Genomic DNA, 26,656 nt, shown 5'->3' with positions numbered 1-26,656 from the left:
AAGGCATCAAAATTTGAAAGGAAGAAGTAAAACTGTCTTTGTTCTATACAATATGATCACATACGTAGAGAATTCTAAGGAATCCATTAAAAAGCTACTAGAACTAATAAGTGAGTTTAGTAAGGTTGCAGCATACAAGGCCAAAATACAAAAAAGTTGTGTTTCTGGGACTTCCCTGATGGCGCAGTGGTTTAGAATCCGCCTGCCAGCGCAGGGGACATGGGTTCGAGCCCTGGCCCGGGAAGATCCCACATGCTCTGATCCAAGCTGCCACTCCCACTGTCCTCATCTAAGGGCAGCCATCCTCACCTTTGCCCCTTGGCCCATGGAGAAAAGGAGAATGTGCAACCATCGGCCTGGTGGTTCCCCACATAGAACCCCAACTAATCACACTGTCACGGCTCCTGTGGTCCTTCTCCCACAGGTGCCCTGCTTTGAGGTCTCTGAGCGTGATCTCCCACCTGTTTTCGGTCCTTTCTGAAATCCTGCTGTTTCTAGTCTATTGGGTGTCCCCCTTCTTCAAATGGAACTATGTATGTTGTTCATTTGCATGTTTGGCTGGGGTTTTTTTTACCTCTATTATTCCTATGAATTTGGTCCAGGAGAATCAAGATTGCAGTATGTAATCAGTTCAGTCCACCACCTTGAAACAGGTGCCTTCTCTCTTCCTATCTCCCCACCCTCTTCCCAGGTCACTTTCTTCCTCCAGGACCCTGACCCAACTCCGAACACCTGGCCCTGCAACCAGGAACTCAGGAAGCTGCCAAACCTTCCTAGGAAGAGAATTCCAGAGCTGCTCGGTCTTCTTGGTGTGCATTAGTTTTACCCCAGTCACCGTCAGATGTTAACTTCTGGGCTCTAAAGTGGAGTCCGAAGCCCACCATGACCCACCCCTCAGGAGTCCTTCATCCCAGGTAGAGCCCAGCATGGGATTTGTGAAAATAGACTTTATTATAATAAAATGTCTCTTTAAATAAATGCCCCCACCATTCCACACCCCTGGAGACCAAGGTGGTGGTCGGGGGCGGGGGGGCATTCAGTCCAACAATCAATCTCCCACCACAGCAAAGGAAACATGCAGAGACGCTCACCCAGCGGGAGGGGGAGGGGGAGGGGGAGGGAGGTGGCTAGGGTAAGGGGGGAGAGCCCCCACCCCAATCTGAACAGGGAATGTATGAAAATAGCTGCATAAATCTGTCCTCTTCCCCAGGCCCCCCACTCCAACAGGGGCCAGAGGAAAACGATGCAAAAGAGAAGTTGAATCTGATGAGCAAAATAAGGCAAACCCAGCTCCTGCTTTCTGCCCGCTGGCCCGGGGCTCAGGCCAGGAGGGCGGCTGGCAGGAGGGCAGTGCTACGACCGGGGTCCTTCCCGGGCCTGTGCAGTGGAAGGGAGACGGAGGAAGCTGGGCTGAGGCACTGGGTATGTACATATATACATGGCTCCACCCCCCTGCCCGCCCGGGGGTGGGGGGCTGGGCAGAATCCAGTGCAAACTCTCCTTCAGGGAGGGAAGACTTGATGAGGTTGGCCAGCGCCGTCGGAGGGAGCAGGGTCCCAGGGCCAGGCGTGTGGAGGCCAAGAAGGGACTCGCATGGCATGCTGGACACCAGGCGGGGGTGGGAGAAGCAGGAGGCACGAGTCCACATCCAGGCCTGGCTCTGTGACCCAGGTGCTCAGCCCCGGTGGCCGACTCGCTTCCGCACGCTGCGGCTCAGGCCGCCCTCCTGTCGGAGGAAGATGCCCACCCAGAGGACGCATCCGCAAGGGCTCATCTAGCTCTGACCTTCACCGAGTAGAATTCCCATCCGAGTGCCAGGGCACTGGCTCGGGAGAACGAGAGTCCAGGGCCTTCCCCAAGCAGCCGGGACAGTGCGCCGGGGCCTCGGGCCTGCAGGACGGGCCGCAGCATCACTCCTTCTTCCCAGAGCCCAGTTTCCTGAGGAGCTGCTTCCCCTTGGAGAGGAGACCCCACACCTTCTTGCTCGGGCCCTGTGGTGCCCCCCATTCAATCCCGGAGAAGCGGCCAGGGCCGGGAGCACAGGGCCAGCCGGGCGGCGCTGGGGGCCCTTGGGTTGAGCTGGCCCAGGGCTAGAATGGGAGAGAAAAGGGGCAACGTCAGGGCCTGACAGCCAACCCACCCACCTCCGTTCTGCCACAACCTCAGGGGCCTGCAGACCCCAGGTCACAGAACCACGGTTGTGAACCAAAACCCACCGCCTGGCTACTGCCCCCCACAGAGCACGGAGAGGCAAACGGGCGCGATGATGCTGAGGGAGCACTGAGCTGGGAGTCAGAAGGGACGGACGTGGAGTCTCATTTCTGCTCTGTTCACTTGGACCTGGGCAAGCCCCTCCCCTTCTCTGGGTTTCTCTGGAGGATGCTGGGCTCGAGAGTCCTTGGACCTGACCCTCAGCTTGGGTGCTCCAAATACCCCACGTCATCCCCTCCCAACCGAAGGTAGAGCGGGGACAGGGATGCTGGAGGGGGCCATACACTCCAGGAAGGATGGTTCCCGCACCAGCGCACAGACGGAAGGAGCAGGCCCGCACAGGCCAGCAGACGCGGTGTCCGAGGGCCTTCAGGGAGTGGAGGAGTGCCCACCCCTTGGGGAGGAGACGGAGCCTCTTCCTTGAATGGCCCCTGAGAGGGCTGCAGGGAGCCCGGGGCCAGAGGGGACTCACGGTCGGGCGGCATTCTGCGCCCACCACAGCTCTGGAGGCTGCTGCCCCTCCCTTAGCACGTCTCCCTTGCAGAATCTCCTCCTTGCTCCGTTCGCCACCGTGAGTGGCTCCCTCTGCCACAGACCCACCCAGACTGTGCTGTTAGTGGCCTAAGAACAGCGGCTGGGCAAGCAAGAGAGCCACGCGCAGGCCTCCCCGCTACCCGCCAAATTCCCACATCCACTCTGCGACCTCCTGTGCCTGGTACAGCCCCGTCCGCTCCTGTCAGCCTGTGTGCTCTCCAGCCCCTGCCCCCCACTCCCTTCCTCAAATCCCCGCTTCCACCAGCACCTGGCAGTCTGCTGGCAGGTGCTGGGTGCCCAGCCTGGGGCCCGCCCTCACCTAAGACCCTGGTGATGTGGCAGGGCCGCCCACAAAGAGCTCTGCTAGCACCCAGAGGTCGAAGAGTGTCTTGCCAACTAGCCAGGGCTGATGGCTGGCCGGGGTGGGGCGGAGGGGAGTAGGCCCTTCCCACCCCCTCCCAGGGCTCCCAGGAGGGAGGGGTTGCTGGGGAAACAAATGGAGGGAGTCTCTGAGCCCCAGAGATGAATGGTCTGGGGTTACCTACGGACTCCAACTGTTTAAGCCTCCCCTTTTATGCCCCCCAGCGGAGAAAATGGAGAGTTGGACATAAAATCATGCATCTGATTCCCTAATAGGTCACGATACAGGGGAGACCGTGGCGGGGGAGACTGTTATTACTGGCGGCGTTAGTGTCATCCCTCTGTCACCAATAATAATCACAATATTATAATACCATAGTCTTATAGTATCATAATATACTGATGAGCCATATGAATGTCACGTACTATTCTATAAGCCACACGTGCTATAGAATATGAGGACTCAGCTAATATGGGACATTATATCCTAGGGTGACACGTATTCCCGTGGCAGCTGGCATTGCCCAGAGAAAGGCAAGGGGAGGGGCTGATCCTAGGCCCAAATCTGGCTCACGGCAAGAGCTCCGTCCCCTGTTCCCTGGAAGAAGGTGGAAAAGCCAGCTCAGCTCCAGTGTCTGAGACAAAGGAGCGCCGTCTGATTATGGTGACACGAGGAGTAGGGTGACATGGACATAGGGGGTCAGTCCCCACTTACATGTCGCTTTCTCTACATATATCTATCTCCATCTAGCACTGGACTCTTCTCCTCCTCGTTCTCTGAAGAACAGGGAACAAAGAGAGGAGATGGGTTACGGCCAGACCATACGCTCTCCACCCGGTCACCAGGTCGCCCAGGTCACCAGGCCTTAGCAGCAGGTGCTGCTCTGCATAGCCCCTGCCTTTGGAACGATTGCACGTGGAGACCCAGGGCTTTCTGGTTGGCGCCTGGCCTCCTCACCCTCTCCCTGTCCCATGAACCTGGAGCTTAATTGTACTCCACCCACCCAGGAAGCTGGGCCTTGCTGGGCATCTGGCTTTAAGAGGCACCTGGGAGACAGAGAGACGCAGCAGTGGGGTGGGGAGGGTCCCTGTACCAGGGGCTGTGACAGCTAGAGGTGTGGGAGGCTTGAAGGTCCTTTTCCATAGGGCCCCTCACCTGCACTGGCCGGGGGTGTGGACAGGTGGGGATCAAGGTCTCGGCCTCACCCCACTGCACAGAGGGCCACACACTGGGAGGGAGCCACCCCGGCTGGGCTCCCTCTGGCGGTAGCTCGCAGCCCCGCCCTGGGCGCAGTGCGCACCTGGACCACTGCCCGGCTGCACTCCTCGCACGACGCCATCCTGCCCACCCCTGCCCCCCTCCAACCACACCAGCAGCATAGAGACCCAACTGCTGAGCCAGGAACCCAGGTCCTCACTGACCTGCCCCTCGGCCTGGGGTGTCCCGGGCTCCCTGTCTGAGCCGCCTGCCTCAGGCCCAGGGCCCTCCAAGAAGTTGGATGGAACCAGGCCCCGCTGTCCATTCAGTTCCCCCTGGGGAGGAGATGCTGAGACTAAGACCAGGAGAGGCCTCACCCCCAACCCCTTGACCCTGAAGCCCCCGGGGGACGGGCTGGGGTCAATGTCACTATCATGGGAGGCTACCTGGTCCACTCCTCCGGGCTTCCATCAGGAACCCTTGCTCATCCCCCTCCCTGGCTCTGGGAGAGCCCTCTTGGGCACATCCCCCCACCCCCATGTTCTCACATAGTAGAAACCATCATCGTCCATGCCCCCAAACACAGTGATGACGTCCCCTGCCCGGAAGGGCAGCTCTGCCTGTGGAGAGACCAAGAGGCACGTGTCAAGCCCGGGGAGGCCCTGCCACCACCCAGCTTGGCCGGGCTCTATCTGAGGGTCCTCACCTCCACATCCATGTTGGGGGAACTCTCCCGAGGGTTGTAGTCAAATGCAGCCACCATGGAGCGGGGAGCTTTCAGGCCAGTAGAGGAGACCGGCTGGGAGGCGCCTGGAGGGGGAGGGGGAGAAGACTCAGGACTCTCTCTAGACCCTCCCCCACCCCCCTACCATCCTTGGCACTGGAGGCCTGCTGACCCCTATTCACCACCTGCCCGCTAGTTGTAGCCCCTGGGGAGAGGTCGGAGGGGCTGCCCCACCCCGTCTGTCTCCCCAGTCTCCACTGCACAGGGCTGGCCCCTCACCTGCACAGGGCTGGGCAGGGCCTTCGGACTCAGCTGCGGAGAGAATATGACTGTGAGCCCCGCCCCTCGCATCCCTCTTCTTTGGGGGCGGGGGGGGGGTGGTGCAGCCTCACACAAGGGATGCAGGAGAAGGACGCCTGGAGAGCACATCGGCCCGGCCCTTCGGTTTTCGTAGCGAACTAAGGCCCAGAAAGGGTAAGGGACTCGCTCCAGCTGGCAGAGAGTTTATAGTCGGGTGCTTTCTGGAACAGAGGTCCCAGCAAACCACTCCCCATCTCCATTAGAATGAAGCTGCCCACTGGAGGGGTGGCTGGGGATGAAGGTCTGGCCCGATTCCCTGAACCTGCTCAAGACCTCCCACGTGTCTCCCCAGGGAGCCACGCAGTGTCCCCACCCTCCCGTCCTCACAGGCCCCCGAGGGAGAAGGGGGTCTCACCCACCTTTCTTGGAGCGGCGGGGCTTGGGGGGAGGCCCAGCTGTGCGAGCTGTGGAGTAGACAAAGGGACCGTTCCCTGGTCCAGAAAGGCAAGCAGACGTCAGAGAGAAGCCGAGGCGAGGGAGGGAGATGGGCAGTGACTTCAATCTTCTCTCGGGGCTGTACTAGGGCTCCTGCACCAGAGCGTCTACGCGCATTCCTCTCTCATCCCCCACCTCCCGGATCCAAAATACAGGGCCCGTCCCCTCGGCAGTGAACCCCCACTCCAGGCGGCAAGTCTCTGAGGGGGACAGTGGCTCTGCCAGACCCTGGACCAAGCAGGCACCTCGGCCACTCCAGACACACGAACTGCTCTGGGCGGGGGCGGTGTTGGAGTTGGCACCGTGGTGGCAGGAAGTGGGTGGGGGACAGGAGCAGGTCATACCTGAACCCTCAACGAGAACATCTGTGGACAAATAGCCCCGCTGGAGCAGCTGCTGTCTCCCTGCAGGACTGTCCGCAGTCACCTCGGACACCATGTTGCACGGGATGTAGCCCATCCGGCCCCCGCCTTCACCCCGATAGAAGCCATCGGCATCCTTGTCCCCAAACACCTGGACGCGAAGAAGACCCGTTGTGTCAGGAGGCCAGTTCAGCTTGCTCCCTGCACCCGAGGCCCCGAGCTCACAGCGCCACACTTGGGACTGCAGAGGAGTGCGCTACCTTTTGTGGAACAGGAGATGGGGGAGATAGCCAAGAACCGGATCAGACGGATGACAGAAAATAGCCCTTTCCGTGTGGTCGTCACCCACTATCTGCCCATGCATCCCCCCAGTCCAGCCCAGACTAGATCCCCCTGACCTCAGAGCGACAGCCGAAAGCCTTCAATAAACACTTGGAGGCACAATAAAAGTTACGATGCTAACGCCAGCAGTTATCACATCGTGTCATGCGCCAGGCAGTGTCAGGGCTCTATGGGTACTGAATCATCTCATCCTCAAACAACCCTGTGAGGTGGACACTTAACATTATCCCCATTTCACCAATGAGGCCCAGAGGAGTTAGCTAATCTCCTCAACGTTTCACAGCTAGATGTGGCAGAATCAGGACCCAACCCCACATCACCTGGCTCTAGAAGCTGTGTTCTCACCCACGCGTGGCTATCGTACCCCCAGCGCAGGAAAGGAGGGAGGAAGGAGGACCAGACGGTGAGTCAGTCACCTTCAGGATCTGGCCCTCCTGGAAGGGGAGCTCCTCTTCCCCGGCATCAGGGTTGGGAGACATCGACACGGGGTCATAGTCAAACAGAGCCACAAAGACCCTGACAGGTAGGTCCTGGTAAGCCAGTGCTTCTTCTGGAGGGCTCCTCGGAGGGGCTGTTGGGGAGAGCGGTGGCAATAAGCTCTGGCCAGGGGGGCAGGAAAGCCCCCTCAGCCTGGCCCAGCCCCCCACAGGTGCTCACCCAGCTCCGCGGAGCCTGGCCTGGGGGCCCGGCCCCCTCTCCGCTGGGGGCCCCTCCGCCCAGAGCCGTCCTGCCCTCTGGGCTCCCCAGTCTCTGTTGCCTGCAAAGAGAGGGCAACAGACGGCAGAAGTGACACACCGCCCCTCTGGCGGGCACCTCAGCAGGGGCGGGACCCCGCAAGCGCTCCCCCAGCTCTGCCCCGTCAGCGAAAGCGGCACAGCAGAGCAGGGACACACGTTCCTCTCCTGGAGCCGTGGCCCAACCTCACTGGAGGCATCAGACACCCCCACGTGGGGAGGAAGGGCAGGAGGGGAGGCCCAGCTCCGGCCACCTTAGTAGATGAGTGCAGTTGAGGGACTAAGGTTAGATCTGAGAGTTGGCCGAGGAGCGTGGGAGAGGAGTGCCTCTTCTCGGTGTCAGGGTTGGGTGATGCCGGACATCACAGTCAGTGTCCTGAAGATGTAACTAGCTAAGCAGAGGAAAGGGCCCCCCGGCCCAAAGGCAGGGGGCCGGCGGGCGGCAATTGGCGACTTATGGCCACAGAACATTGTGCATCCCAGTTCCGACCGGCAGAAGCAGCAAAGCAGTGGAATGCGGGTGGGAAGAGGCAGGTGAGGGAGCCCGGAGGCCCAGCCCCACCTCTGCTGATGGAGACGGCAGCGTGGAATGGGAGCGGCCGGTGGGCAGCAGGCAGGGCCACCAGGCGGCAGCAGGCAGGGGGCTGCCCAGGGAGGGGGGAGGGCACGGACCCGGGAGGGTGACTCCTTGGCTCTGCCAGCGGCACTGCGGCCTCTCCGCTCTGGCTCCCCTTTCTCCCAGGCCGGGAGGTGTGGGTAGGGGTTGGGGCCTGAATTGGCCTTCGGAGGCCCCCTGGGCCTTCCCGTGGGTGCTGCACCCCACGCCTCCCCATCTCCGAGGTAGCAGGAGCTGGTGCCGCTGACGCCCCCGCCGCCCGTCTCTTGCTCATCCTCAGAATCATATTCGATGCTGATTTCCAAGCACTTGGGGGAGAGGCAGCTGGCCAGGCCCGATTCTGGGGCTGGGCCACGGGGACACCTCCTCGAAGGGGCCGGCCGCCCTCTCCCACCAGCCTCCGGTCCAGCCCTGGTGCCCTCGCCCACGGGGGGGCCGCCCCTCTCCCGGGCGGGGCCCGGTCGTCCGGAGGCTTGGGACCCGCCGTTGCTGAGAAGTCGGCTGCAGTGTTCACGGGGATCTGGGGACCGCCTGCGGCTGGGGGGCTTCTCGGGAGAGCCACTTCCTTTTCTCCAGCTGCTTCCACCAACGAGTCCAGGCAGGTCCTCCAGGCGGTCCCCAGCCCTGGAGGGCTCGGGAGACAAAGGACATAGGCCAGGTCCTCGGGGCCGACCGCTGTCACAGCCCAGCCCCAGGAATGCAGGCTCAGGCGGATCAGGGTCCCGGGAAGAAGAGCCTGCCCCCCGCCTCTTCTCGTCCTCTTCGTCCTCTTCTTCCTCCTCCTCAGGGATGCTAAAGAGCTTCTTGCTGCAGAACTGCTGGAGAGGCAGCTCCAGGATCTGCTCCAAGATCTCCTCGTCGCTGTCAGTCTCACAGAAGGGGTCGGGCTGGGGCTGGGGGGAGGGGGGGAGGGCGGCAGGGAAGAGAGGTCCGTGGGAAAAGGACAGAGTTGTGACCTTTGCCCTCAGATGAGGGCAGGGGTTTCAGGTAACCCATAGCCCTCTCTCAGCTTCCTCCAAGAGGAAAGACCAGAGAGAGAGGCCGGCCCCAAATCACAGAGCATGTCCGGGGCAGAGCCAGAGGAAGAATTAAGGAGCACACCCAAGAACGGGCTGCCCAGATGCTGGGATCCCGAGGGGAGAAGCGTCAGGGAACAGGCCATGCCTGTCACAGCAGGGAGGCCTCCCGTCCCCTCCTTGGAAGCTCCCAGCACGAGCTCTCAGATGGCCAGGGCGCTTGCGTCTGGTGGGTTTAGTGGGGAGAAGTTACAGAAAAGAGTGCCTCGTTCTCCCCTTTCTTTCCAGGAGGGCAGAAGCCAAGCCTGAGCCGCTTCCTATCTGCTGCTCAGGACAGGGCCCAGGCCACACACCTAGAATGTTGCTGGCACTCGGTGACATTGGAGCCGCTGCTGACACGTGGGGCAGAGGCCCCCAGAACCCGAGGTCTAGGGCCCACCAGTCCCTCCTCACCCCGTTACCTGGGCCCCATTGTCCCTGAGGCTGTTGCCAGCACCCTGCGTCGGGGAGGAGCAAGTCCTGACACCCAGCTCCTCTGCCTCGGCCTCCTCCTCCTCTTGGATGTCTGACAGATCTGAGTTGCGGCCATGGTCCACAAGGGCGCTCCCCAGACGGACCCCAAGCTCGGCCGTGTCCTCTCTCTGCAAGAGGCCAGCCAAAGGAGGAGAACAGGGAGGTGAGGGAGGGCGCTTTGGCAGGGTCAGCCCCAGCCAGAATGAAAGGGGTCCCTTGGTAGAGGGAGACAGGGGCATGCCCCAAACGGGGGGTACGCAGAGCAGGGGGTGGGGAAGAAGAAGGATGGCAGCCAAAATGGAAAGAAATCTGGAAGACAAAGTGACAAAGAGCTGGCCAGACATACAGCACAGACCAGAGCCAGAGCAGTGCAGAGAACAAGCAGAGAGGACAGCCGGCTCTGGGCTGGCAGAGGGCAGGGAGGGGGGCCTCGATTCCTTGAGGTGGCCCAGTGTCCCCAACCCCATACCTCAGCCCTGGGCCTCAGCCCAGGCCCTGTGTCTCCTGCACGGCAGGCCTCAGCACAGGGCAGCCTCTGGGCCAGCGCTCCCTGGGTGGAGCCAGGGGCCGGGCGGGCCTCTCCCACAGTCCACTCAGCCTTCTCCTCGGCCAGGGAGGAAGCTGCAGGGCCAGGAACTCGCTCTCCCGAGGTTGGCTCACTGGCCTTCCTGTCTCCTGGGGCCCCCAGCTCGGCTGCCCCAGCCTCCTCCTGGAATGGCAGGCACTGAGGAAGGGCCCAAGCGCCAGACCCTTCTCCCAGGCTCTACCTGCTCCCCTTCTCCCCAGCAGCGTACCTGAGAGCCAGGCACCGGGGGCTCCTCTGAGGATCCTTTTGGTGTCTCTCCGGGACAGCTTGCTGGGGAGCCCCTGGGGGGCTCTCGAGCTCCACGGGGGTTGGGGCACCGGAGGGGAGAGCTGGGGTCTCCAGGCCCCGGGGAGGCTGGAGCAAGGGGCGGTCTGGCCTCCGAGCCCAGTCGTGGGGAGGGGCAGGAGACCCTGGCTGGTGAGGAGGCCTCAGCCAGGGCGGGGGCGACGGGAGCCGGGATGGAGTCGGCCGACTCGCCGTGGGGCGACATGGTGCGCACGGCCACCGCGCGGCACGCCTGCAGCAGCTGCAATTGCGACAACTCCACCAGCACGCTGCCTGCCGTGGGGGAGGCCACCTCCATGATCTGCAGGGCGGAAGGAGCACAGGAAAGGGAGACTGAGGTGGCCAGGTGTGAGGACTCCGCGACCACCACCGCGACTAGCATCATGCCAGGCACGGCGCCTTTGGTGTGCCATGTCTCATCTAAGCCTCCCGGCCACGTGGTTTCAGTGGTGGAATCCCAGTCACCTGCTACCAGAGCCCACGCTCTTAACCAATCTGCTACTTAGTGCCCAAATGCCAGGGCCAGGCAGCCCCTGTGCCAGGCTGGGGAGACTAGGCCTCTGAGCATGGCGAGGAGAGACCCACATCTCGATCCCAGGGTACAGGTGGGCAGTCCCCAGGCCATACCTTCTGCCCATCGGCATAAATGGCATAGCCTGTGACGCGGACGCCGTTGGAGGTACCGGCAGCATCGATTGTTACCGGGAGCCAGCTGATGAGCAAGATTCCAGGGGAGGGGCCTGGCTCAACCTGCACATCCAGGGGGGCATCAGGTGGGCCTAGGGGGAGGGGGGCACAAGACCCAGTAATGCGGCACACTCACTGCCAGACGTAACAGCCCGCTTTGCCATTTCTCTAAAAACGCAAGTAGCAACAATCTCCCCTTCGGACCCATCCGTGGCCTGACCTCCCAGGTGTTAAAGACACCAGGTGCCCAAGCCCACCTACCTGCTGGGAGTGTGGTGAACTGCAGGGTGGCAGCCCGTTGCTCTGGCCTCTCTAAGCCTGGCTCCCAGGACCCTCGAGGTGGGAGCTGAGCCTCCACTCGGGCCTGATAGAGTGTACCAGGCCGCAGGTGGCAGAAGGTGGCCCAGTAGGTGCTAGGGCAGGCAGAGGGGCACTCCTCCCCATTGAGGTAGATGGCATGGGCCAAGTTGCTATTGCCGGGCGCCCAGGTGATCTCAGCGGACGTGGCTGTCAGTCGATGGACCCGCAGCTGGCTAGGTGCCACCCCGGCCCCGGCCCCTAGCACCAAGCAACAGCGCAGAGGGTCAGAGCCGCCCCAGCTGGTCAGGGCCTGAACAGAGACACGGAGGGGCCCAGTCTGCAGGTCCAGATTCTCAAGCACAGCCGTGGGGGGCGCCCCGGGCCCCAGGGCCTGCCGCAGCTCCCCATTCACACAGATGTGGTAGCCACGCAGCTCCACGCGTTCAGGAGGCGGCTCCCAGGCCAGCACCACGCTGTGGGCCAGCTGCTTGAGGACAGCCAGACAGCGGGGGTGAGGCGCGGCAGGGGGCTCGCCCAGGCCCTCGGGCGAGGGGCTCAGCCTGAGCTCGTCCCCTGCAGCCTCTTCCTCTGTTCTGGGCTGGCTGCGTCCCCCGCTGCTCTGGCCTCCGCTACTGCTGCCGCCCGCGCCGCCACTCAGGAAACTGAGTTCAGGGCCTGAACTGTGGGACAGATCAGCCAGCTCTGAAGGCAGGGAGGTCAGGAGGTCGTCGTCGGACACACGCTCTACAAAATTGGAAGGGACCAGGCCCCTTCGGCCGTCCATGAGCTCCCCTGGTGGCGGGAGGGCAGGGGAGGGGAAGACAGAGAGGAGGTAGAGAAAAAGCAGTCCAATAAATGCATTTTAGCAATGGTTAGTGGCTGGTCTTAAGCATCTGATTCAGAGCAACATTTACCTGTCACCGCTTTTTAAAAGACAGGAGCAGTCAAGATCTGGGTTAGGGAGTGACTGGTAATTCTCAGTGGTGTGATAACAGTATTGTAGTTATATAGGACAGACATCTTACATTTTAACGTGCGTATGAATCACGTTAAAATACAGATTCTAACTCAGCTGGGTCTGGGTGGGGCTGAGATTCTGCATTTCTAACGAGCTCCCAGGTGATGCTGCAAGGATGCAGAAGGATGTCCTTAGAAGGAGATGCGTGTTGAAATGTGTCTGGGTAAAGTGCCATCTGTCTACAGCTTGCTTTTCAATCATCTTTTTAACCTACATACAGAAAAGGTAATTATGGCAAAATGTTACCAAGTTGAATCTAGGTGGTGGGTACACAGGTATTCACTGTACTATTTAATTTTTCCATATGTTTGAAAACTGTCGTTTTACACAGGCCTGAGGAGTGAGGGAGGGGGTGCCCCTCAACTTCCCTGTGTGGGAAACAGACATCCTCGAAGGGAGAGGGACGCCCATCTGGTCAGAGTAAGGGAAGGAACCTTTAGACACAAAAGACATACCTGCCAGAGAAAAGAATCCCCTGTGGGTTCTAGAAGGGGTTGAGACCCACAGCAGACCTGGGTGCAGGAGTATGACTGGCAGTCAGTTCAGACAGCGATGGACGGTAAGCTCTGTTACCCTGTGCCAGTTGCCCTGAACACTTGGCAATAGAGTATTATAAAGCATTTGTTTTTTGTTTGTGGGACATCAGAAAAACAAGAAATTGGACACCCAGTCTGTCACGTCACAGCTAATTTGGGAAAAGGAGAAAGATTCCTGGGGAACAGATGAGCTGGTGGCTGGTGTGCCTTACTGGGAGAAAGGAGGAGCGAGGGCCAGGGTTTGGGGGGTGTAGGCAGGCCTGAGCTGCAGGAAGGCACATAAGTTCCCCAACACCCTCTCTCTCTACTTATGCTAGGAGGGAAAAACAAAAAGTAAGAAACTTGAAGAAGAAACAAAAGGGACTTTCAATAAATTAGATAACGTGAGCACTGTACTGGGTTGAAAGGTGGTCTCCCCAAAATATGTCCACATCCTAAACCCTGGATCCTATGAATATGACCATATTTGGGAAAAGTGTCTTTGCAAATGCAATTAAGTTAAGGAGCTTGAGATGAGATCATCCCGGACTATCTGGGTGGGTCCTAAATCCAATAACAAGTGTCCTTATAAGAGGCACATAGGGAGAGACACTGAGAGAAGAGGAGGAAATGTGACCACAGATGCAGAGACTGGAGCGATGTGGCCACAAGCAAGGAGCACCTGGACCCACCAGAAACTGAAAGAGACAAGGAACAGACTCTCCCCTAGAGCCTCCAGGGGGGAGTGTGGCCCTGCCAACAACTTGATTTCACACTTCTGGCCTCCAGAACTGTGAGAGAACACATTTCTGTTGTTTTAAGCCACGCAGTTGGTGGAAATTTGTTACAGAAGCCCTAGAAAATTAATATAAGCACTAACACTATGGGGCGTGAGGTTAACGGTAGGAACCAACTAAGCAGATCCATAGCCCTGAAAGGCTGGTGCTGGAGCCTGGGCCAGAGTCAGTCTTGTGCTCCTGAAGCTTGAGCCACTGAGAGCAGCCCAGGTGGGACCAGACACAGATGAAGCAGTCACTTAGCCGAAGTATGAGGAGGAATAGGGCATCCTACACCCAGTTGTCTACAGGCCTTTCAATCTATCCCAAACTGCATAGTTCAAATTCTAGTAATTAGTTAATATTTATGTTTTAGCTGCCCCCCTCCAAACAACGGTGTTGGTGTTTTTATTTTTTTTTTAATTAAAAAAAAGTGTTTTCCCGGGAGCTATTTAATCCTGCTCTCCATTATCCATCCTTAAAGAGAATTTAGCTGTGTACCATCATTCCCAGCACCTACTCAAACAGCAGGCGTGGGGCCCAAGGAGGAGAGGCTGGCAGGCTCTGAAAGCTTCGCGTGTTACAGGCCCAGACCTAACTGCTTTCCTAAATCCCCACACACGGCTGCAGCTCTCACCCTGCCCTGTGCAGCCCGCATCCCAGTCTCCGTACAGTGCCATCCTCCCTACTGCGGAAGGATGCAGCCTGGTGCCTGGCCAGGGCCACCGTGCAGAGTCTCCCAGGCCATTTCTGCTGCAGGCCCCGCCCTGTTGCCCAGTCTCAGTAATGGGGCATCCGCCGCGGTTGCCCCATCCCACGGGCACTGTAGAACTGCTCTGAAGCTCACGCCCTGCCTGGGCCCTGACAACTGCTAACCGCTTGTTAGCACCCTTTCCTGGGCTCTGGACCCTGATTCTTCCTCCCCACGCTGATTGGGGCACAGCATCAGATCTATGCCCCATGCCTGACCTCGAGGTCACTAGTGCTAAGCACTGCCATGCCCTGTCTGCCAGCACAAGAATGAACTTAGCCGAAATTCCCTGTGGCATTCTGTCCGCCACCTGGACCGTCGTAGGCCCTGTCTTGCTCTGGGCAGGTCTGGAGTCAGACCAGCTGCTCCCACGACCCTTCCTTTCCCTTTCCCTTTCCTTTCCCTTTCCCCGCGAGCTGCCGGGTCTCTGGAGGCCTTTCAGCTGAGCCTGAGAAGTTACAGTGGACTGAGAGGATACAGATGGGTGGAGGTCTTCAGGAAGAGAAGCTTAAAAGCAGGCGAATGGACAGAATGACCCCACTACCTTCCTACCTTCAAAGAAGCCATCCTCGTCCATGTTGCCATAGATGTAGATGTACTCGCCAGCAGTAAGCGGAAGCTCTGCCTCTGGGTTCTCATTGGGGCCCTCGAAGGGGTTGTAGCTGTTGGAGCAGGTGCAGAGGAGGAGGCGGAGGACAGCGACTGACGTTCTGTCTCCGTGTCCTGTGTCCTCTCCCCCAGTGCACTCGGCCTCTACGGAGACTTGGTTGTCCCCCTTTAACCACGTGGAGCACCCACTGTGCCCAACGAGGCTAAGAGGACATGTCCCGCTGGGGTCCCTGCCCCACTCCCGCTGTCTCCAGAGGCCTCGCTCTTCACCGCCCCCCCCTTACAGCCCAAGTGCTGGGGAAACGGGGAGCAGGGGTGAGGGCCCACCTGTAGCGAGCGAGGAAGACCTGGATCCTGGCTTCTCCCCGGCTGCCCTCCGGGGCTGCTGGCGGCAGGGAGACGCTGTCTGCCTCCAGCTCCTCCACCTCGCTGGCTGTGTCCACCTGCGGACACGCAGAAAGGGCCAGTCCCCTCCAGGAGCCAGGGGCCAAAGGCACAGCAGGCAGAGGAGGACCCACCGTTTTGAGAAGAGAAACTGAGCAGATGCTGGGCAAGGCCAGCAGCGATGGGCCCCGATGTTTTCTAACTCAGCACCTGAGCCGGCAGGGCCTGGCGGAGCCCAGATGCCCTGGCTCAAGGGACGAGGGCGGGGGAGGTAAACCGGATCCCTCCCTGAGCCCTGGCCTCTTTTCTGCACCAGCCCAGTAAATAAGATCACTTTCCCCATCGGAGAGGGGGCCAGCCACACCGGTGGGGGAGGGGCTGGGGAGGGTGTCCCACGACAGTCTGTCTCCTTAAGGTAAAAACGCCGCCAAGCACTCCGATGGTGAAGAGCTGGAGGCCAGGAGGCAGAAGGGGCTGAGAAGGCCCCGTGACGAGGGTACTGGGAGCGGAAACCGGGGCACCCAAAGCCAGCACCACCGCTCCATCCCACAAGGGGGCAGTAGAGGCCGCGGCCGGGTTCTAGCCCCTGAAACCACCCGGGGCTGCAGGGCTGCTCCTGACCGCCCTCCCGGCCCACACACCTTCTGGGGTTTGGAAGGTAGAGAGAGGGATGAGGTGATCAGAGGGGTTGTGAGTGATACCAAAGAATGTGGTAGTGGTACAGCTGCCACACGTTAAGCGTCTACGGTGTGCCCGGCACTGAGGGAGGTACCACCCTTGTGTTTTTTCACATAATCCTCACAGCAGCCTCACGAGGCAGGGTTATTAGTTCCAAATCCAGACAAGGAAACCGAAGCCCAGAAAGAGGCAGCGACTTGCCTAAGACAAAGCTGGGACCTGAATCCCGGAACCTGCGCTCCTGCACGAAGGACCGCCTGCTTCTGCCGCAGACACGCAGGACCAGCCTCATTGGGTGGATCCTGGTGCCGACGTGTCTGCCTCCATCCAGCCCAGGACTCTAGGGCCTCTCTGGGCCCCAGAAGGGTGGGGCTGGGCGGCCCCAAGGGAGGGCTTGCAGGAGGGTGGGATGGGCCCCACCTGAGCTCCCCGCCCGCCAGGAGGAATCCACGGACCCCTCCCTCCCGGGTCCCAGCTCCACTTGGGACCCCACACGGGCCAGCGGCCACCCAACTCCTGGGTCACCCCCCCACCCCCTTTCCCCACGGCAGAGCCAGACCCCAGGCCCCGCCCCAGCACTGACCTCGGGCGTAGGGCATGACTTGGGGCTGTTGTGGATGGACTCGGAGCGAGAGGAGTTGGACAGAGACTCTGCCTTCTTGGCCGTCCTTCGGGGGCCCCCAGCAAGGGTGGCAGGGGCAGGCTCGGAAGACTTTGGGGTGCAGCGCCCTGGGGAGCCTGGCGGGAGGTCAAGGTCTAAAGAAAAGATGACATGTAGCCTTGGGGTCTGTGGCCTAAGGAGTGACCAGGGACCAAGGGTCCTCTTGGATCTAGGGCTCAGGCCCTCCACGGCCAAGTTTCCTTACAAGAAGGGAAATCCTGGGTGGGGGGGGGGGACTTGCTAAGTGGAGGTGGAGGTGATTTACGTGTATTATCTCATAGGCTCCTCAGAGCAGCTTGGTGAGATGCACTGGGTGCTCCTGTCTTACAGCTCAGAACACACGGCCCACAGAGCGTCAGCAGCGTCGTGGACCGTTAAGTGAGTGGAGCTGGGACCACGAGATCCGACTGAAGCCCAGCTGGCTCCTCACCAGCCCATACCGCCTCCTACTGCCTGCTATTGCCCACCTCCCAGGCATGGCCACAGAGATCTTGTTGAAGCAGGAGGAGCAGCAGGCCAAGAGGCTCCCCGCGGGCTTGTTTTTTCCCATTGGAGCCTGGTTCAAGCCAGACCTGGCTCTAACTTGCTGTGTGATGTTGGGTGAGTTGCTAGCCTTCTCTGACGCTGAGTTCTGCTCTATACAAAAAACCCCAGACCTGGGGATTCCAGGCTAATGTCACGGGGGTCTACCTTACCTTTGGAGCCAGACCCCCGGCAGGGCTGGGGGGTGGAGCAGCAGGGGGGTGGCGGGCGGTCCCCAAGGGTACTGTAGCCCAGGGCGGAGGTGAGCAGATCCAAGGGGCCCGGGTGCAGGCGGAAGGCCTGGAGCTCCTGCGCCAGGAGGCTGAAGCGCTCAGTCTGGCTGCGGCACTGCTCCTCCAGCTCTCGAACCCGGACCTGGGCCAAGACCCACCGAAGCTGGCAGACCCCAGCTGTGCCGTCTCCACACAGCCCCGCACTAGGCTTCACACCACATCTGTCCAGCCCCTAGGCCTGGGCACCAGCCCTCAGCCCGGCTGCCCCACTGCCCCGAATAGTGCGCGGCTGAGGGTAAGACCGGGAGCTGTGGGCCAGCCTCACTCCCAGCCCCGCCTCTTGCAGGGAGGCCTCGTGCCCCAGGCGGCGGCACTGCCCGCTTGCGGCCGCTTTCTAGGCCAAAAGGGGTCGCCCTACCCCCATCACCACCACAGTATCACTTCAGCAGCTTTCTCAGCTCCGTGGCTTGTCACCCTGCCACAGTCAGTGACCCAAATCCCTGCCCTCAGAGGAGTCCCCGGAGAGATCCCACACGGGAGCCAGGGGCATCTTTGTGACAGGAATGAGCCAATTCCCAGGAATTTTTCTCAGGGACCAGGAGAGTCCCCGTCAAGGAGATCATGGGTTACACTGGCAAGGAACTTCCTCAAGGTCTCAGCGGCTAGGTTTTAGAGGAGGGCAGGGCCTGTGTCTGCCAAGCACAGTGGCAGATCTGGGACGAGGGGGTGGCCCACATGTCCTGTGAGAATCCCAGCCCACCTACGGAGTCTCAGGTCTGCTACCAGTCGCACCCCCGTCGTTGGACATGAGGGTTGGAACCACTTAGACCTAAGAGAGGAAACGCAGTTCGGCCAGCCTGGAGAGGTGTTGGGGAGGCCCCCCGCAGGGAGGTGGGGAATCAGGAGGACGTACCTGCATGGAATCCAGGGTAGACTGTGGCAGGAGAGGAAAGCACAGAGGAAAGGTTAGAACCCTTACCCTGTAGTTCATTGCCCAGAGAGGGAAGGAAGGAAAGAGGGACCCGAGCGGACCCCGCCCAGTCAGCTCCCTAGACTGACCAAGCAATTGCTGAATGGAAGGATATTTCAGGGCCAAAGGCGGAGGGGATCCCCCCAGGCCCCAGAGCACTTAGCGGCCCTTCCTGGGAGCCCACTCCCCACACACTCACGCCACCCATTCCAGCGCTCTCTGAACCTCTCCAGCCTCCCCAAAGCGGGCAGAGCTAAAGGCCACCCCCAGGGACCCACCTCCAGCAGCTGCACGGCCCCTTCGTGTTCCCTCTGGGCTTCTGCCTGGGCCTACAGGTGGTGGGTGGAGGCAAAACCATAGAGGAGAAGGATAAGGAATGGGGGTGGGATAGAGTGTGATGGAAGGGAGGAGGGTAGGGAGGGTGAAGGGAGAGAAGAAAGGGGAGGAGGCGAGAGGATGAGGGAGGGAGAGGGAAGCAGGCTGGGAAGGGGCTGAGGGTTCCTCCCTCTGACTCCCACCCGGAATGGAGTCAGAAGGCAACAGGGTCGAGAGGGGCCTCAGACTGCTTCTCTCTTCCCAGGACCTCCTGCCTCAGGGTTTCCCTCCTGTCTCTCTTGAAGCTCTTCCTCAGCCTCTCCTGCCGGCTCATCTTCTATCCCTCCCGAGTGTTAGGGCGCCGCAGGGCACAGTGCTGGGCCTGCTTTTACTCTCTCCCAAAGGGTCCCCTCTAGGCACCCGACTAGACACACTGAACACTCCAAAACCTGTCTCCAAGACCCGCGTCCCCAGGACTCGAGACTCATAAACGCGGCTGTCTACGGACATCTCCACTTGAGTGTTTAACACACAACCCAAAGTTGGCCGAAACAGAGCTCAGGATTCCCTGCCTCTCAAATCTGAGGCCCTTCGTCCCTCACTCCTGGAGAGGGAAAAGCCTCACCCTCCATTTCGTCAGCAAATGGGTGAAAGGACGGGCACTCAACTGGAATCCCATGGTGAGCCCTGTCAGTTCTATGCCCAAATAATATTTCAAATCTCTCCACTTCTTTCCATCTGTGTTGCCTACACCCTAATCCACACAGCCATCATCTCCCGCCTGGACCCCTGCAGCCACCCGACACCTGACTGCCCTGCTTCCGTGCCCACTCCCCCGTCCATCCTCCACAGTGCTGCCAGCGCGATCTTCTAAAATGATGAATCAGGTCATGCCACTCCCCTGCTCAGGACCTTTCAGCAGCTTCTAACTACTCAGAGAGCAGAATATCCAAACCCTTCCCGTGACCTCTGAGGCCTGATGTGATCTGGCTCTTGCCCGCTCCGGCTGTTCTGTCCATCCTACTACGTTCTAGCCGCACTGGTCTGCACCCCCGAGCTCCTTCCTGCCGCAGGGCTTTGGCACTTCTAGTCCCCTTCCCTGGAGTGCTCATCAGCTGGCCCCTTCCGGCCCCTGACGTATTAGAGGCCTTCCCTGCAGAGCTCTCTAAAGAGGCCGCTCCCCCCATCCCAGCCACTCTGTGTCACATCACCCTGGTCACTTCCCCCACCGCGCTTGTCCATGACCGGGGTCATCTCACTCCTGGATCTGTTTACTCGCTGATCGGTCAGGGACCTGACCTTTGCCCCCTCCCGGTCCCTCCAGCGCCCGGCACAGTGCCTGGCACACAATGGGTTCTCAGTAAATACCCACTGGATGAGTGACGGTAAAGCTGGGGGTCCGGCAACCTACCACCCTTCCCCCACTCCGACCCCCCCAGCCCTGCGCCCACCTGCTGCAGCCTCCGGACCTCCTCCTGCTTCTCCTGCAGGCGAAGCCGCGCCTGCTCATGCTCCACCTCCAGCTGCTGCCTCCTCTGGGCCACCTCCCGCATGTGCTGAAACACAAGAGCCCGCGTCAAGGGCCCAAGCCCTGCTCTGCTGTTCCTACAGAAGATGCAAGACGAGGGTGCCTCAGACACCGTGTGTTCCAGATACTCTCTGTCGAAAAGGAAACTGAGGCTAGAGAAGGGAAGGGCCAGCGGCACCAGGACTCGGTCTACTCCCCAGTGCCCCACAGAGTGCCACGGTCCCACTTTCTCCCTGTGCCAGGGACCGATGCCCACCGCCCCCCGCACAGGCCCCTCACCTTCAGCACCTGCTCCAGGCTCTCCAGCTTGCTCTGCAGGCCCCGGCTCTTGAGAAGGGCCGAGTCCCTCTCCTGCGTCACTCCCAGGAGCTGGCCCCTCAGCTCCACGTTCTCCCATTCCACCTGGAGAGCGGGCAGCGCCAGGGAGTGCAGGGTGTGAGCCTCAACCCCCAGCATCCTCACCAGGGGTAAGAGTATGCTTCCTACTCTAGCCCAGTCCGGGGCGGTGGGTGGAGGAGACAGCCCTTTGCCTGGAGGCCAGGGGCCTAGCAGGACCTGGGCAGAGCTGCTACCTGCTCCTTCTCCGTGGCTCTCCCACTGAGCCGAGAGTTCTCCTCCACGAGGCGGGCATTCTCACTCTGGGCTTCCCTCAGCTGCAGTTCCTGCGAGACCAGAGGACCTCTGGGGAGGGTCCCAGCGCCCACCTTCCTCCTCTCCCCACACAGAGGACACTGCTCTCCCCCACCTGGAACCTGCATCAGCCAGGAAAGGGGAGCCCCGCAGATGGGGGGGGAAAGCACATTCTCTGGGCAGGAGGGAAGGAAGCAGAGCTGAGGGGAGCCCACCACCTGGCTGGCCAGAGGGAAGGGCGGAGCTGGCCCCCCGGGAGGCCCTCCCGGCTGGGCGCTCACCAGCTCCTCACATCGCCTCTGCTTTTTCCGGGCTTCCTGCTCCAGGCTCTCGCATTTCTTCCGCTTCTTGCTGAGCTCTGATTCCTGTGAGGTCAGAATGGAGCTCCTCATGTGGGAAGGCAGATCCACCCAGAATGGGTCTCCTCCAGCCCTCGACCTGGGACTTACCAGCTGCTGCACCCTCTGCTGTTTCTCTGGCTCCCCTAGGACCACGGGTGGGTTTTCCACATCCTCCTGGGGCGTGGCCTGGAAATGGCCAGGGGCAGAGGGCTGGCACCTGAGAAGAGGGCCTCGGGGCAGCCTACCCCCAGCCCCGCCTGTCTGAGGGAGGTTCCCACCCCATCTCACGGGTCAGCAAAGAGATCCCTGGCCGGGAAGTAGGGGTGCTGTCTGCCCCCCCACCACATCCCCTCATCTCCAGCTGATGTGGAAGAGCAGAGGCTGCATCCCTGTGTCCTCCAGACACAGTGCTTTGAGATCCTGAGCCCCATGCGTGCCCTGGGAGATGGGTCCCTTATCCAGGCCAAAGCTTTCCCTTTTTAGCTTCCGGCCCTTCTCTGCACTCAATAACTGTCCTGGGTGTCCTTCAGCGACTGGCAGAGAACTAGGAGGCTGCCTGGGCCCCCAGGGATGTGGTGTCCCCAGAGCTAAGGGTTATGGATCCACAGAATCTGGGCTTGGCCCAGAGCCTGCAGACCTGGCCAGACCCTCCTCGCGGCTTCCACGAAGCCCACCCTATTGCACGTCCCAGTTATCCGTGCAAACTCCGGAGGACAGGTCTTGACGGGCGATGCATCTCCCTCTCTGGGCCAGGCAGAGGGGCAAAATCTGAGCAAGAAGCATCCCACGCCCTGAGGCCTTGGTCGTCAGGAGGTCCCTTCTCCCTCCCCTCTTCCCGGAAGGAGGTGGACCTAAGTGCAGCCCAGTACAGAGGATGGAGAGGAGCCAGACCTCTAAGTCCTGGGGGTCCGGAGCGGGGCCCCTAGCCCTCGGACCAGGGGCCACCTCAGCCCGGCGCCCAGTGAGGGTCGCCCGTACCTGGAGCTGGGGACGGACACACTGCCGCCCCCGAGTAGCCGGGCCGGGCCTGACGGACCAGGCGGGCGCTGAAGGGGGCGTCCCCGCGCTGCGGCGGCTGCGGCGGGAGGCGGCGGCGCGGGCTGGGCCCCGGGTGGCTGCCAGGGCAACCGGGGATTTGCAGCCGGGCCGTACCACTGGCGGCACGGCAGGGGCGGCGGGGCGGGCCGCGGGCCTCAGGCCTGCGGAGGGCGGACCCCGAGCCCCCGGGGGCGGGCACGGCGCAGGTACGAGCCCCGGGAGGCCGGGCAGAGGACCCTGCTCCCAGCTGGGGACAGTCCCCCAAGCCCTTGCAGTGCGCACGCCACCACCGCGTCGTCGGGGCCCTGAGCGCGGTGCAGGGGGAGATCCCCCGAGCCGCTCCCACCCCCATCTCCGCACACCCACACACCTGCCCATGCGCCGACGCTCACCTCTCCCGGGGCCCCGGGGGCGGGCGCCCCTGCTCTGGCCGGGGCGGCCAGGCCTGGGGGCCGAGGCGGCGGGGGCGGCTCCCTCTGGTTGCGCAAGGCGATCTGCCTCTGCAGCCGCAGCACCTCCCGCTGGGACTCCCGCAGCAGCCGGTCGAAGTCCCGCACGTGGAGCCACTGGGGGCCCTCCTGGAGTCGCGGGACAAGGAAGGGAGTCGGGCCTAACCCCTGCCCGCCCCACGCCATGCCCAGCAGAGCCCGCCCTCCGCCTGACTGGAGGGGCTCCGGGGCGGGGGAAGGTACACATCCTCCCATGCATACATGCCTGGTCATAGATGCATGCTGAGAGAGCCACATGCTTCCGCTAGCCCGTGTGCAAATATTCCCAGGAACTCGTTTACTGGGCACTCCCGGCGTACCCGGCACTGTGCTAAATGCCTTGAGAACATCTCTTAACACCCGTGTGAGGTATGTGTGGACTCATACAGTCAGACCCACTGGCATGCAGCCTGACGCCCGGAGCACAGAAATTCCCAGGTCTGGGACTCATGGCTCCACCCGCTTCGGTTCAGGCTCCTTCTCTCCCCGCTGCCACCTGGGCCGTTGCCAGGGGAACCTACTCCCCAGCAGCCTCCACCTTCTCGCTTTATTTGCATCTCATTAACATCTCAGTCCACATCCCACACTGCCGAGCAGGCGGCCCTGTGTAGGGCTGAGCTGGAAGGGGTGACCAGGGCCTCCTCGCACCTTGCCAGCCAGGGTGAGCCTGGCCTGCAGCTCCCTGCACTCCCGCTGCAAGGCAGCAATCTGCTTGTCCTTGGCCAGCAGGGCACTGGCTGTCTCACTGAGGTCCCGGGCTCGCTGGCGGGCCAGGGCCTTCCGGCACAACTCCAAGCTGGCCCCTGGACTGGGCATGGGAGCGCTCACCTGGCCAGAGGAGGGGCAAGGCCAACGGTCATCTGCGGGCTGGGGCAGTCCCCCAGTCCTCAGCTCCTCTCACAGGAGGGGTTAGGATGAGAACCTAGAAGTGTGGCCTCCTGCTTCTAGCCTGGGTCTGGATCTACCCTCAGGGGACCAACAGCCTCCCTTTGACCCAGTCCCTGCAATCCTCAAGCAGGAGTGAAAGGGTTAACTGCACATCCTAGTTTGGGCCCAAAGGATGCTGCTAACTGAGGGCTGCCACTGTGATGGGTTCTCATCCCTGCCCCCAGCAGATCTGCACCCAGAGATGAGCTCAGCGGGAGGCTGCAGCCAGCAGCAGCACGTGGTAATCCAGAATCCTGCTCCCTGCCTGCTCAGGAACTCCCCGCCCAGCCCTTCCCTCCCTCCTGGAGCTCCAGAAGCCCTCAGCCTCCTAGCCCGGCTGGCATTTGCCCTTCCTACACCTCAGCCCCTGGGTTCCTGCTCTCCGAGGCGCTGAGAGTCCGTGACTCCCAAGCCTCACGCCCTCCGGCCCAGCCCTGGCGCCCCTCTTCCCTGGTCGCCCAGCCTCCATCCAGTGGCTTCCCAGCCTCACCACCCGCAGGTTGGTCTCCTGCAGCTTCCGGGCTCTCTCCTCCAGGCGCTTGGCAATGACCGCCAGCTCTGCGTTCTTCCGCTTCAGTCTCCGCACCTTCTCCTCCGTCTCGGGGAAGCTGCTCTTCCTCTGACGAGGGGTCAGCCAGAATTGGGGCATGTGGGGAGCACCCCCCAGACCCAATCCTAGACAGCCTGGGCCTCGGGCTAGAGTCCTGGGCTCACAGTGGGGTCCTTGGCAACTCTAGGTAGGGGTTCACCCTCTCTGGGTCTTGGGGTCATGTCAGCTCCATGGAGCTCCCACTTGGAGCGATGCTCATGGGATGAGAAGGACGCCGAGGCAGAGGCCCGGGGTGTCTGAGTCTGCCTCCCCCCAGCACCAACCAGGACCCAGGACTCGCTTCCAAGCCTCACCAGCATCTGGTTCTCCTCCTTCAGGATGGCACAGCGCTGCTGCAGCTCCCCCACGGCCCTCAGCAGCTCCAGATTGGGCCTGTCCCCAAAGCCCATTTTCAGCTTGCCCTGGCATGGGAGAGGACAGGGCACAGCGACTCAGGAACCCACCCTACCTGTGGAAATCAGAGCCCTCCATAGGGAAGCATTCCCCCTCCACAGTCCAAGGAGACATGGAGACGAGAAGGTTCTCCCACACAGTTCAGGCCTTCGGGGGGAGCACAGGAGACCCAGGAGAAGGGGTTGTTTAGTCCTGCCTGCCGACACTAGCGTCCCCCAACCCTGGGACCCTGTCTGCTAGTCCTCAAGTCTTCCCATCCCTGCCCATCTTCCCCTCTTGGGAAATGCCAGCTTGAGCTCCCATCCCCACTCCTCCAGGCTCCTCAGGGCCCCTGAGTCCCCCAAAGTCCTGGTCCCTCCATATTCTACAGGAGACTGCTCGTACCAACCCCAAAACTTGTCCTCCCTGGCTCAGCCCAGCACTGAGCCCCCTCCCCTGAACCTGCTTCCTCTGGACTCTGATTCCATCACACACCTCCACACGGCCCCAGTATCCTCCAGCCCCCAAGGACAGAGACTTGCAGAGGAGATGGACAGACATAGACAGACAGACAGTCAGAGAGAGACTCACAGATGGAGGGGGAAGGGGGAGGGCCAGAGGCAGACAGAGAAGGCAGAGTCAGAAGGACAGACAGATGGCAAAAAATGGAGCCAGTGAGATTCCTGACCAAAGAAGGGAGGACAGACAGCCACAGAGACGAACCCACAGACAGAGATGGGCCCGGAGAAGAGAGGTGGGCAGTGAAGTTACGTGTCATGCCCAGGCTGGAGGGCATGGTGAGATCCCCGACCTCACAGACCCCAACCGTCCACAGCGCCCTTACCTTAGAGAAAGCCTCCACCTCCTTGCCCTCCAGCCTCTGGCAGCTGAGTCCAGAGCTCAGTGCTCCCGGCCCGGGGCTGGGCAGCCCAGTGTCTGTTCTTTCAGGCTGGATGCCCCCCACAGACCCGGGGCTTTGGGCTCCCTCGGGCTCGGAGCTCTCCTCAGGCCTCAGGTCTCCAACACGCAGAGCTGCCGGAATATCGGCAATGCTTGGGGATGTACCTCCAGGTTCGCCCCCCTGGCCTGGAGTCCAGCTCTGCCAGGCGGGCAGTGCCCACAGCTCCATGTTTCCGGGGTCCCCCAGCCGGGGAAGGGGTGTCAGTTGCTCCATGGTTCTGCCAAGGGTCCCCAGGACCCGGGCGGGGGGACATCACCCAGCCAGGTGGAGGGGCTGGTGAGAGTCACACCAGGCCAGACCCTTTCCTCTCTGAGCTCCTGGCTTCACCGAAGCTCCATCCGAGGTTGACTGAGTTCTTCCTCACCCACAAAGGAGGCTGCAGGAGCCGGGGCTGCCAGAGCTGAGCTGGGGGTATGCGAGGTGTGTCTGTTCGTGGCTGTGTGTGCACGCAAGTGTGTGGAGGAGCAAGGGTGTCCCCGTGGGGGTGGGGAGGATGTGCAGAGGCCACCGACAGCAGTGCCCGGGTGAGGGTGTGCGTGTGTCTCCAGGTCTGCCTGTGCCGGTCAGCGCTGCTGTGTGTGTTTGGAGGATGGGTTCCCCCACTTGTGCGTGCCAGGGGGTAGTGGTTCTGTGTGACACTGTCTGCGCCTGTTTCAGAGTTACCAGTTGTTTCTGTGTGCGGCTGTCTGTATCGCAGGGCTGTGGCAGTGTGTGATGCTGTCACCGGTTGTGTCTGAGTGTCTCAGTGCTGTGCTGCCGTGTGCATCGCTGTCATGGGGTGTCCGTCAGCGGCTGTGAGTCTGACCATCCAGCACGATCCCTCAGCCTGGCTAGGGTCCACAGGAGCTGCTGGGCTGATCCCCAAAGGTCTGCTGTGGTCCTTTATCTCCTTCTCTCTCCGCTGCTGCCCGCCAGCTTGCTAGGCGGCTGGGCTGGTCTTAAGGAGGCCTGGGTCGGTGGGCTGCTTGCCTCATAGTCTCTGTCCCTGCTGGCCTCGGCTCTGGGGACTGGAAGGGTCCCCTACAGTCCCGGAGCCCCGAAATGGTGGGCGCCGAGGAGGGCTGAG

At 61.3% G+C, this 26,656-nt stretch overlaps 1 protein-coding gene across 2 annotated transcripts; it reads right to left on the bottom strand.

The window, feature by feature from the left end:
- Positions 1–929: 929 nt before the first annotated feature.
- Positions 930–26,656, bottom strand: TSPOAP1 (TSPO associated protein 1). Of its 2 annotated transcripts, XM_033431710.2 has the most exons (32): positions 25,474–26,656; positions 24,551–24,658; positions 24,138–24,266; positions 23,369–23,548; positions 22,603–22,810; positions 22,173–22,309; positions 21,303–21,380; positions 21,135–21,218; positions 20,796–20,885; positions 20,503–20,625; positions 20,147–20,251; positions 18,659–18,709; positions 18,324–18,344; positions 17,351–17,552; positions 16,578–16,750; positions 15,260–15,375; positions 14,876–14,985; positions 11,225–12,055; positions 10,904–11,055; positions 10,200–10,577; positions 9,875–10,114; positions 9,354–9,533; positions 7,933–8,769; positions 7,184–7,283; positions 6,943–7,097; positions 6,167–6,335; positions 5,747–5,818; positions 5,307–5,339; positions 5,010–5,113; positions 4,852–4,923; positions 4,528–4,638; positions 930–2,090 (listed from the first exon to the last, which is right to left on the bottom strand). In XM_033431710.2, the coding sequence occupies exons 1-32, from the start codon at positions 25,801–25,803 to the stop codon at positions 1,911–1,913; spliced, it is 5,859 nt and encodes a 1,952-aa protein (XP_033287601.2). In that variant the 5' UTR covers positions 25,804–26,656; the 3' UTR covers positions 930–1,910. The 2 variants fall into 2 exon arrangements, with proteins under 2 accessions (XP_033287601.2, XP_049558261.1); XM_049702304.1 differs by lacking the exons at positions 23,369–23,548; positions 24,138–24,266; positions 24,551–24,658; positions 25,474–26,656 and having other exon boundaries at positions 22,625–23,080.

The sequence above is a fragment of the Orcinus orca genome, chromosome 19 (assembly GCF_937001465.1).
Source record: "Orcinus orca chromosome 19, mOrcOrc1.1, whole genome shotgun sequence".
Classification (NCBI taxonomy): Eukaryota; Metazoa; Chordata; class Mammalia; order Artiodactyla; family Delphinidae; genus Orcinus; species Orcinus orca.
This window is presented reverse-complemented; position numbering and strand designations above follow the sequence as displayed.

Coding starts and splice junctions, on each gene's coding strand:
- TSPOAP1 (XM_033431710.2), bottom strand. CDS start 25,803: ATGGAGCAACTGACACCCCTTCCCCGGCTGGGGGACCCCGGAAACATG. Junction 24,267..24,550: donor AGGAGGAGAACCAGATGCTG/GTGAGGCTTGGA, acceptor ACCCCTCGTCAG/AGGAAGAGCAGCTTCCCCGA. Junction 12,056..14,875: donor CGAGGATGGCTTCTTTGAAG/GTAGGAAGGTAG, acceptor TCCCGCCACCAG/GGGAGCTCATGGACGGCCGA.